This window comes from Leptosomus discolor, chromosome 3 (assembly GCF_034619465.1).
Source record: "Leptosomus discolor isolate bLepDis1 chromosome 3, bLepDis1.hap2, whole genome shotgun sequence".
NCBI lineage: Eukaryota > Metazoa > Chordata > Aves > Leptosomiformes > Leptosomidae > Leptosomus > Leptosomus discolor.
The window spans coordinates 33,987,940-34,000,379 of record NC_141393.1 but is presented as its reverse complement, the minus strand read 5'-3'; the positions used below and the strand labels follow the sequence as shown (position 1 = coordinate 34,000,379).

The following is a 12,440-nucleotide window of genomic DNA, read 5'->3' as shown; positions in this document are numbered from 1 at the left end:
CCCTGTCTTTCTTGAACTGGGGAGCCCAGAAGTGGACACAGCACTCCAGATGTGGCCTCACCAGCGCAGAGTCGAGGGGGAGGAGAACCTCCCTCGACCTGCTGGCCACACTCTTCTTAATGCACCCCAGGATATCATCGGTCTTCTTGCCCACAAGGGCACATTGCTGGCTCATGGTTAACCTGCTGTGCACATGGACTCCCAGGTCCTTCTGTACAGAGCTGCTCTCCAGCAGGTTGACCACCAGCCTGTGCTGGTGCAGGGCATTATTCCTCCCCAGGTGCAGGACCCTACACTTGCCATCATTAGGTTCCTCTCCAGTCTGTCCAGGTCTCACTGAATGGCAGCACAGCCTTCTGGCATGTCAGCCACTCCTCCCAGTTTTGGTCATCAGCAAACTTGCTGAGGGTGCACTCTGTTCCTTCATCCAGGTCGTTGATGAATATGTTGAATAAGACCAGACCCAGTACTGACCCCTGGGGAACATCGCTAGTCACAGGCCTCCAGCTGGACCCAGCAGCACTGATCACAACCCTCTGAGCTCTGTCCTTTAGCCAGTTCTCAGTCCACTTCACTGTCCACTCATCTATCCCACACTTCCTCAGCTTACCTATGAGGATGTTACGGAAGACAGTGTCAAAAGCCTTGCTGAAGTTAAGTTAATTTATTGTAAAATTTATGCAAAATGATCTCCTAAAAATACTTTTTTTTGTTGATCTGGGTAGTTACTGTTCAGCCTGGCTTCATAAGCAGCATTTCTGGAACAATTGAGGGCATGGCAGACTTGCAGAAGAGAAAGAAAAAGTAACCAGAATTTGTTAGGAACTTAAAAAAAAATCTCCTTTGCTGCTGAAAGATAGAGGAGTTAAATAGGAATTGTATCTTGAGTTTAACTTCATTTTGTTAGTCATTTACATGGCTGGAGAGAAAAGGATAGATAATTGGTACTTGGCAAAGCTGAACAGGAAGAATAAGGGTCCATGACATTCAAATTTTCTTATTTGAAAAGATTGTTGTTGGCCTGTTCTTCGCTCGAAGTTTGTTGCTTCTGCTTCAGAGTTGAGGAATCTACCCAGAAGTGCCCTCCTCCCCCATATAAACTACTTGATATAAAAATCCCCTTCATTATCTCTTTTTGTAATTCTTGCTTCACTTATGTTTTTAGGTCCTCTCAACTGTGGCAATGGTTCAAGAATACCAGGGGCCAGGGGGTGGGAAGGAGAGGTGTTTTCTCCTGCTCCAGAAAAAGTGAAGGAAGGGAGCTAGGGAAATAAATCAATATCTTTCTAAATACTTGTAGTACTGATAAAAAAGAAGTGGCAGAGATAATACAGTAGGAGTACACAAAAATAAGTATACATTAACTATATACAAAATATTTGTCCATATTGTGTCATTAGCAGATGTTTTATTTCGTGGGATGATAATAAAACTAGACTTAAAACAGTAAATAATTGCTAAATCTAGGGATATCAGTAAGATCTAAGAATAGTTATAAGAGGGAGTGGATTTATCCTTTCTGAAAAGTGTAGAATGGATTTCTACAGAAAAAAAGGAAGGAAGAGGGAGTGGCATCACCACTTCAAGCATCAGTGAGATTTTGGATTAGATGATATAATCTCATTGAACACTGAGCTAACTTTGAATTGGAAGCGGTATTAACATGGCTGTTTGGCTCAGCTAGTAAGCCACTGAGAACCAGGGTCCTCAAGTTTCAGTTCACCACTTGTGAACATGGTTAGACTGCTTTGAGGAGCTTGACGGCTAAATTGGCATTGCACTGTGTGAACATGCTGGACTGGAGTCTTCATTGCACTCCACGTTTGTGTCATAGGCCTGCTGTGACACTGACATGCTCTTTAGTGCAAGAGAGTGACGTTACTGTGGAAAAGCAGTTTTACTGACATGTGAAGTCATGTTCTACATGTACTGGAGAAATGGCTACTGACTGATAAATTCACAGAAAGGTTGTTTGGAAGACCTCTGGAGATACAAGTAAACAATATGTAGTTTAAGAGTACAATAAACATTTAAGTCCTTTTTCCGAGTTTGTTGCTGCAGATGACGTAAGCAATGCTTCTGTTTGTCAGAGATTTTTCTTTAGCATCTTAGTAAGTGACAGCTAAGGAAGGATAGAACTTTGTAATCGTGAAACAATGAACAATTTACAGTGGAATAGATTTAATAGAAGCATCAACTTTACTGTAATATCAATTCCATACTGGTCAGTCGCATTTGGATTAATTAATGTTTATGTGGGACTAGTTAAATAAGCTAAAAGGAGGAAAGTACAGCCCCTGTGTTTGCAGAAAGCTTCTGTTATCAAAATTCAAGTTGCAACTTCAGTGGGGCTGCAGACTGATATCTACTCAGTTGAATCAGTAGTCTTGACTTTGAAACTGTAGCAGCAAGTATTGCAATTTTATTTATGTTAATAGGGTATAATTAAAATAAGTCAAGAAAAATGTTCCTCAGTTTGTTTTCACCGTCATTCATTTTAAAAAGAAAATAATAAACTAAGAAATCCAAAAGTACCTGGTGATTTGGCAAATTAAATGTATTCTTTCTGCTGTTTTATGGCTCAAGTGAACTGATTCTTACTTGGTTTCACTGAAATTCTTACTGTCGTGGTTTAATACTTCTCGAAACCCACGTTTGCAGCTTTTATCTTTTATTGATACAACAATAAACAGAGCAATGACTGCATAGCTTAAGGTGTAGAACTGGTAGGGCATTCTGACCCTGCTTGGAACTGCTTGTCAGACCAGTGTAGGGAAGACTGCAAAACTGTTTCTTTGTTTGTGTAGCTGTTTCTTGTGCATATGCATGCTATGAAAGTCACAGTACAAATAAATTGTTTTTACTGGACACTTAGTTGGCGTTAAGACCTAATAAAACGAAATCATTAACTATAAACTGAATAGAAATGCTTAGGTTTATGATATGAAAAACACTCTTGCAAAGCAATGAAGTCTTCAGCATAAGAAGTTCTGGTAGAATGTGAAAGCAAGGTGTTCACAGTTTTCAGTAAGGAGGAGAGATAAAATTTAATATGCTGACCATACCAAAGCAAACATCATAATTAATTTGTAACTTTGCACATCCCTAAAACTACCACAGCTGCAATACTCTTGTATCTTTAATTTGTGTTATCTAACCAATAATTTCAAATTTCACAACAAACTCCTTGGAAGCAGCAAGTATTGCAATTTTATTTATGTTAATAGGGTATAATTAAAATAAATCTTAAGAAGTATTCTTCTCTATTTGTTTCCACCATCATTCATTTTAAAAAGGAAATAATAAACAAATAAAAAGAAAATATTAAACAATTCCTGGGAATTTGTTGGGTTTTGCTAATTTTTGCTTTTTTCTATCCTCATGGAATTATCTTTTGAGTTCTCTATTGATGTCTAATGTTACTTTACATAGTTGTTTATTCAGCTAGGCGCAGGGGGTTTTATTACAGCATTTTCCCTAGTACAGTGTGCGAGTTTGTGAGAATTTTTGCAGTTCTGTTTAAAATTAATTAAAGTGTTCTAAATTCTTTCTTTTTGTTGAAAACCAGTTTATAGCTTCATAAGTTCAGTGCCCAGAAAAATGCAAATGTTGAATGTAAGGGAGTCTTTGATATTGAGCCACAACATGAATGACATGTTGAGTCATTTGGAATTGGTAGGGATACTACAGATCAGGAACTAGGACTTTACTTACTTCTACTAAAAGTTTACCTTAAGGAACAGGCAACAAAATCAAAATCAACTTGTGTTACTATAATGTGCCTATTATAATTTGTCTTTTGGACATACAAGAAATAAGCATGAAGTAATAATTTTCTTTTTAGGAAAAAATCTCTTGTTGAGGCATTATAAGAGGTGTGTCAATGTTACCTGGAAAAAAGAAAAAAACCCAAAACAACAGAGACACAAACCTGCAACTCAGCCCTCATTTCATCCACTGAATTATGTAACTTGGGAAAAATATAGTCACCTAAATCTTCAGTCTTCTAATTTACTTTATTTTATGTGTGCAAGAGAAATTATGGTGATTACTGACATAAAGGTGAGGTGGTTTTGCTGTTGTAGCAGCAGAAAAATGGAGGAGTATTGAGTGAGAAAAAATTTGATTTAGTTTTGTAATTTTATTCTGACTTTACGTACAGAAGGTTGAACTTATGAGCACAAAGATGATCTCCAACCCATACTTTTATCAGGGGTGAATTTTACTGTCTCAGGACACTGGCATTGTGGCAAGTAAAGTTCTTGAATTATTGTTTTTTTCGAAATGATGGGTCTTTGTTTAATTATTGATGAATGGTTACTACATAATAGCTAAATTATTAAATTGCTCTCATGTCTCACTGTTTCCTATATACCAAGAGCCCTAGCGCTTTACACTAAGGAATTTGTTGGCAATTTGCCCAATCTCAGGGGCTGCTCACACTCTCCTTAGAATTTATTAATAGCACGGTAAATTCATATTATGGTTATATTTGTCTGTACTTCTGTCTCTGCTAATAGGCAATCAGAAAATGTTTAGTCATTTGCATGCTTAGAAGTTGATGAGTACTTCTTGATGTAAAGAGAGTTTCTGTAATTATAGAGAATTTGCTGTGTTACAGTTTCTGTCTGGGAACAAAGTCTTCACTTGAAATAGGAAGTGCTTAAATTCATATCTTATCTTTGATTACTAAACTTAAATGAGAAAGTCAGCTTTAATCTTGTCTTTCATTCCCAAGGTAGGAAGAGACTGTTCTTTGGGTAGTGTTAGGGCTAATTGTTTATATACCTTGTGTCCCATTGTGTATTTGAGTTAAAATTAATTTTATGTAGTCTAGAAGTTTTCATCATAATTTTCTTTTAGATTTTGAATTGGACTTGCGTTTTTAGTTAAGTGTAATTTGTAAATTTGCTGTTTTCTGGCTCATCGGAACTAGAAGGCAGATTTAGCAGTCATAAAATTTAAGTTAGAATCTAAGCTGCCATATTATTATGAATGTAACATCCAACTTGCAAAACAAAATAATTGGTCTTCAAAAAATGTTAATCTAAATGACTAAAAGGCAAAGTTCTGATGTCGTAAAATCATAGAATATCAGGTTGGAAGGGACCTCAAGGATTATCTAGTCCAACCTTTCAAGGTAAAAATGTAGTTTAAATTATATGGCCCAGCACCCTGTCAGGTTGAGTCTTAAAACTGTCCAATGTAGAGGAATCCACCACTTCCCTTGGGAGATTATTCCAATGTCTAATTGTCCTCATGGTGAAAAAGTTTCTTCTGGAGTCCAATCAGAATCTACCCAGGAGTAACTTCTATCCATTACCCTTAGACTTTTCCATGTGACTCCTTGTAAAAAAAAGGGAGTCTCCATCTTCTTGGTAGCCACCCTTTATGTACTGGTATGTGGTAATAAGGTATCCCGTAATCTTTCTCTTCTCAAGGCTGAACAAACCCAGTTTTCTCAGCCTTTCTTCATATGGCAGGTCTTCCAGTCCTCTGGTCATCCTCATGGTCCTTCTCTGGACCCTTCCCAGCTTGTCTATATCTTTTTTGTATAGTGGGGACCAAAACTGAATGCAGTACTCAAGGTGTGGTCTGACCAGCACTGAGTAGAGCGGGATAATGACTTCTTTATCTCAGCTGGTGGTGCCCTTGTTAATGCAACCCAGCATCCTGTTGGCTTTCTTTGCTGCCGTGGCACACTGTTCACTCATGTTGAGCTTGTCGTCCACCAAGACCCCCGGGTCACTTTCCACAGAGCTGCTGTCCAGCCAGGTGGATCCCAGTCTGAGCTGCATTCCTGGGTTATGTATTCTCAGGTGAAGGATCTTACATTTGTCCACGCTGAACTTCAAAAAGTTCCTGCTAGCCCACTCCTCCAGCCTGTCCAGGTCTTCCTGGATGGTGGCTCTCCCTTCTGGAGTGTCAACTGCCCCACTCATTTTGATGTCATCTGCAAACTTCATCAGGGTGCTTTTGATCCCAATATCCAAATCACTTATGAAGAAATTAAACAGCACTGGGCTCAATACTGATTCCTGGGAGACCCTGCTAGTGACTGGTTGCCAGTTTGAGAATGAACTATTTACTGCCACCCTCTGGGTACAGCCTTTCAGCCAGCTCCCCAACCACCACACAGACCACTTATCTAGGTTGTAATGTGTCAGTTTTTCAAGGAGGAGGCTGTGGGGGACCATGTCAGAAAGTCCAAGTAGACAATGTCCACTGCTCGCCCTGCGTCAACCCAGCGGGTTACTTCGTTGTAGAAAGCGATCAGCTTTGTTCAGCATGATTTGCCCCTGGTGAATCTGTGTTGGCTTTTCCTGAACACATGCCTCAGTTTACTTGTGATAGTCCCCGGGAGGATTTGATCCATAAATTTCCCAGGGATTTGCAGGAGGCTAGTAGGCTTATAGTTACCTGGGTCCTCCCTGGAACCCTTCTTGTAGATAGGGGTGACGTTAGCCCTCCTCCAGTCTTCAAGCACATCTCTCGATCTCCAAGACTTCTCAAAGATTATGGAGAGTGGCCTCGCAACAACATCAGTGATTTAAAAATATTGCTGACTTTGTTAAATGAACATAAAGAATCTATTCTACAAGCTGATGAATATCCTCAGTTCCTATTGACATTAGTGGGAAATCCTTTAGCACCTTGTATAATTGTGTCAAGAATGATCTTGAGGCCAGTGACACTGACAGTGAGGATTTCCCGCAACAAAGATAGGAGATAGTCTCATATCTGTTTAGTATTCAATGTTAATAAAAGCTGGAGAGGGACTTTTTACAAGGACATGTAGTGATAGGACAAGGGGTAATGGCTTTAAACTGAAAAAGGGTAGATTTGGATTAGGTGTAAGGAAGAAGTTCTTCACTGTGAAGGTGGTGAGACAGTGGCACAGGTTGCCCGGAGAAGCAAATCTTTAAGGTCCCTTCCAACCCACACCGTTCTGTGAACCTATGATAATTGCAAATAATTATTCTATGCACTGATGTTTTACAAGAAGAGCTACCAGTTTTGAAAGTGACTTGTAAACAGTCACTCCTTGTATTCACTGTGGAAAGGTTACAGTTAGAAAGATATTTCCTGGGTTTCTCTCTTTCATTTTTTAATAGTTTTGTTTAGGGTTTTTTTTTTGTTTGGTTGGGTTTTTTTTTGCAGTAGAAGCTACAATGAGAGAAAGAGCAAAAGGTTTTGACTAACTGTTTTGTAGGTTGTCCATTCTTGTTGCATCAGCTTTAATTATTCTTGATGTATTTGTGCTATAGAAACCTCATTGCCATTGTTGACAGATGGAGTTCTCTTTTTATGTCAGGAGTGTAACTTTTTAATGAGCACTTGATTAAAGGTTTTCTTCTGCTCCTTTTCTATAAAAGAAAACGTGAAAGGAAAAATACCTCTCATAACAAGACATTGAAAAATTATTTAATATATGTTCTGAAAGAGATTCAGACTTTATACCACCAGACAACTAAATGGTCACATAGAGCATTACCAACATATTGTTTTCTCAGAGCACTTATACTTTTCTATAAAATGAAGGCTGAAGAGGATTCAGGCCTTTTGGTTAACTAGCTGAATTTTAAATTTAAAGTGTGGTCTTAGATTTCTTAGATTTGATGAAAATATTCAAGTTCCATGTGTTTCATTTTCTTCTTTCACACCTAATTTTGAATGACTCTTTTTTTTTTTTTTTAGCTAAGATGGTGGCTGAAGTTGTAAACATTCTGTAGTTTTAAAATAAAATCATTTGAAAGAGAACTGTAAAGTAACACAAACTATACATTCAGCTTCAACAATAAAAATACAGTATCATTTGAATACATCAAATAAACTTGCTACACAAGTATTCTGGTAACCATATAAAAAATTCAACCTATAATGTATAAGTAACCCAGACTCATGCTTGTCTAAAAATAGAAAAATAACAGATTTGGAATTATTTTCTAGCCCCCCAAACAAACTTTTTTTAACCATCCTCTGCATTTTGTGGAGAACTGTATTGTTACTTTGACTGCGGAAACATCATGGGTGGGCATCTCTTCTGTAAGGAAAAGCATAAAGCGATTAAATATATAGTAACATTGATGTCTGCAATGGAGTGGAGGACTGCAGTTCAGCTTCTTGTGAACTACTTGACGCAGAATGTTAATGCTTGCTTAATGTGAAAAAACCTGGACAGGATTTGACTTGGTGCAGCTAGTGCTGGGACACTTGGACACTTTAGAAGGTGATATAATCTGCTGCTGAGGAGGTGAATTTCTCCTGCAGAAAAAGGGAGGGTGTCTCCATGCTCAGGCATGGTACAGGTGATAGATTACTACCTATCAGTACAGTACATTAATATAGAATTACAGTGAACTATTCAGCAGTTGTGCATTCCTTACTCCAGCAAAAGAACTTTGGTTCCTGCTTCACAGCTGCTCCTTCATAAAGCAGGGAATTATTAAGATATGTCTTTTAAGATAAGTCATGTCTCTTATGTTGAATGCATTGGTTCATGTAGTTGTGTGTTTTAGTGGGGTATCCAGAACTTGAGGAATATTCATAAATGTATATGTTGATTTAGAAAGTATATTCAGTAGAGTTTATACAGGAAACGTGTTTCTTTAGATCTTGCTTTAGCTTTTTGCTTTTGACTTAGAAAACTCTTGTTGATTCTATAAGTTAGAATTTTTTGAAAGAAAGAATTGATATTTGCCCAAATATAGAATCTGTTGCCAAATACTGTGTTCATTGTACACTTACATGTGAAGTGCTACTTCTTGTGTTGATTTACAGTACAAGTTTCTCACAGAAATGAACTATCTATGCTAAAGATAGACAGACAGATAGGGGAGTCTGAATAGCCTTTCATGGCCACTGAGGAAGAAGGACTAGGAATTTGTTCATTTATCTGAATGTTACAGTGCTAGTTCTACTTAAAATATAACACATTGGTAATTTTTAGATCATTGTAATAGCATATAAAGAAATCAAGAACCCTCTGTATGATATTTGGGTTGTTTCGTCCTTGTAATAAGTAGTCTTTTAGAAAGTGCACACTGAAAAATTCAACAAAATATATTTAATAGACTGCTTTAATGTACTACTTACGTATTTTAATTTCCCTTTTGTGTTAGCTTTCTGAGAAATATGGAGTCCATGTTTGTGGAGAAGGTGGAGAATATGAAACATTAACTCTTGACTGCCCTCTATTTAAGAAGAAAATAGTGGTGTAAGTAACAGTTTCTTCCATTTCCTTATATTAAAGCAGTGGGAACATATTCACTTTTAGCTTGAGGCAACTTTTGTTGGCAGAGGTAAAACATGTCCTCTAAGTTCACAGTCACTCACTTTGTTTAACACTGGCAAAGTTCTCTGAAAACCTAAATCAATACCTGACAAGACGAGGCCTTCATAGAGGGCTATAAACTTTTTAGACATTTGCACTTTGGTTTACTTGCTGATTATGGCCTGCAGTAAAACTGGTACCTACACACTGACACTTTTATCCTTTCATGAAGTGCGAATTGCCTGTAATATTTATCTTTCATTACAGCTACATTTGATAAACTGCCACATCAGTAGCCTGTGGGTTCCATTAACTGTGTCTGTGTGTGTGTGTGTGTTTTAAGTTTAGCAGCTTAGAATGAGAACGATAAACATTTTTCTTCAATTATTAGAGGATATTTTAAATACAAACTTTGCATGAATTCATCTCATTTGCACTGAGTAGTTTATTCCTTTGACATAAATTGCTAAAATCTGTGTAGTGGGATATGGAAAATATTTGTGTCTTGATGCAAGTTTCTTTATTAGTCTGCTGAATAGCTAAAGCTGCTTGCTTCAAGTGAGATGTTTTGACTGCTGGTCTTTTTCTTAGCCAAGTAAACAGACTAGTAATCATGTACTAGTGATAGTCATCTTAGGGAAGGTCGAGATTGTTGAGCATAGAGACATGATTAAGGCTTTCATGGTGAATGTGTATTTGTTTCATTTTTCTGTTAGACTGGGATCTGTGTGTGTAAGGAACAGAGAACCAAGAGCTGTTAATTCTGTTTTGTTGCATGGCATTTGGGAGAAGAGCAGCAATAGACAAACTGGTAAAAGGGGTGGCAGATACTCTAGCAGATGTCTGCTGAACTATTAGTTAACTGGAAGATATGTCCTCTGGAGTGAACTAAAAAAAACTATATAATTTGAGTCTGGAGGTAACCTCAGTGCAGGAAAGCTATGGAATTCTTTAGTAAGAAGAAGATTCAGAAAGTAACAATGTAGAATATTTAAACTGGATTTAAGTTCACGGGTGGAATTTTGAATGTGCAGGCCAGGAAGTGAGACTCTTGGAGAAGATTCTCTGAGGGGATCCAGTTGCTAGGTAGAAGCCATAGGTTGTGCGCCAACCTGCTGACTAGTAGGAGTTGGAAAATTAACCAGGAAGTTAGAATAAATTGTGTACGATGCTTGGGTACATCTTATCACAAATAAACTTGGGGAAAAACTGCCTGATATGGCCTTGGATAGAATCAATTCAGTCTCTTCTAGCAAAAAGGGAAATATTGTTAAATCATTCTAGAGCACAATGCATTTTTGCATTTAAAATCTGATATGATTTCTGTTAAACTGACAAATTCTTGTAAATTCCAGTAGGTGTCAGAGGCAGAATTTTGTGAAACTGTTGTTTAGAGTAATACTGCTCATTACCAGCTATGTGGCTGATTCAGCATTTATGTTGCAACACTTGCAACAAAAAGTATACTTCAGAAGAAGGATGGCTAGACCTTAACTGAAAGGTTAAATGTGCTTGTATCTGGTTTTGCACTTAAAAGTGTTTGGCTGATTACTTACATTCTTTCTATTTATTTTGGGGCTTCTTATGTTACAGATCAAATCTGGGAGTTCATTGGATTTGGATGCGCAATTGCCCAGTGCTCCCATTCAAAGCTCTCTTTGCATAGATACAACAGATTGGAGAAAACTATGTCAAATCTCGTGAGAAATTCTTGGTTTGTGTAGTGTGGAGATTTTAAATTTTTAATTTTTTTTTTTTTTTTTCATAGAATTTGAGGAACACTCTTAGGAAAGTTCGTTGTGCCCTTAGTTTGGGATCAACTAAATGCCGGTCTAATGAAGAATATCTTATAATATACTCTAAATTTATTTCTGGCTATCAGTGGTTTAATGACCATTCAGGCAACTCGGAAAAGCTAAAACAGGGGTGGTCTGGCTGAGCTGACTTTATTTCTATTGGCGACACTCCAAATAATAAAAGTTAACAATAAATCCACAAAAAATACAGGAAAACACAAATATATAAATCAGTGGGTGTTTAATAATAAATATATGGCACAGCAGACTGCTAAACAGTTACTCAACTTGTTCTAAAGATACATTTCTGTAATGGAAACTGAATAGCTACACTGGCATTGTGTGTCTCTGGCTTGATTAGCCTTGCTTAGCTCTTGTTATTCATGTCGTAAAGACATGCCTTTTGAGGGGCCATTCATGTGAAATCTACTACTTTATGAACATCCAAAAAATAAATATTTTTTTAGTTTCTTTGTTATTAAATGTTTCAAGTTCGTTTATTTTCTACTTTTCATTCTTGCTTTTCATATACACTGAATCTAAACAAACATTGTAATCATGTTGTTAACTAGGCTAGTATAGTTTCTGAATGTTTAGATAGCCGTGATTCTAGTATACATCCTGATACAATTTTTGAAGCTTAAATGGAGTTGTAAGAATTACAATTTAGAGGTTAAAACCTGTCAGGATTTTCAAGGTCCCTAAATTCCTGAACTCCTCCAAGACATCTTCCTAGAGAAAGTTTCTGAGGAAGACATTGAAGATTATTTCTGCCTCCAAAACAGGTTTGAGGGATTAACCTTAGCTGTCTGCGAGATGCCCACCAAGCTGTTCTCACTCTGCCTCCTCAGTAAGACAGGGAGAAAATAAGATGAAAAAGCTCGTAGGTCAAGATAAGAACAGGGTGATGGCTTACCAATTACTGTCATGGGCAAACCAGACACAACTTGGGAAAAATTTATTTATTGCCAGTAAAAAACAATAGAGTAGGGGAGTGAGAAACAAAGACAAAACTAAAACCACCTTCTCTCCCCACCCCGTTTTTCTCAGGCTTAACTTCAGTCCTTTGTTCCTGACTCTTCTACATCCTCCCCACTGAGCAGTGCAAGGGGACAAGGAATAGGGGTTGTGGTCAGTTCATATCACTGCATCTCTGCTGCTCCCTTCCTTTCACACTTTCCCCTGCCCCAGCCCGGGTCTGTTCCACGGGCTACAGTCCTTCACGAACTGCCCCAGCACAGGTGCTTTCCATGGGGTACAGTCCTTCAGGAGCAGACTGCTCCAGCATGGGCCACAGCTCCTGCCAGAAAACCTGCTTCTGCATGAGCTCCCCTCTGCTGTCTGCAGTTACTGCCAGGAGTCTGCTCCAG

At 37.9% G+C, this 12,440-nt stretch overlaps 1 protein-coding gene across 2 annotated transcripts in view; it reads left to right on the top strand.

The window, feature by feature from the left end:
• The window catches only part of DPH6 (diphthamine biosynthesis 6), a 214,743-nt gene that overhangs the window by 68,971 nt on the left and 133,332 nt on the right, over window positions 1-12,440 (top strand). For both annotated transcript variants that reach the window (XM_086463379.1, XM_086463378.1), the window contains one exon: window positions 9,123-9,217. In XM_086463379.1, the coding sequence (XP_086319505.1) occupies window positions 9,123-9,217 (95 nt within the window). The remainder of the gene's footprint in view (window positions 1-9,122; window positions 9,218-12,440) is intronic.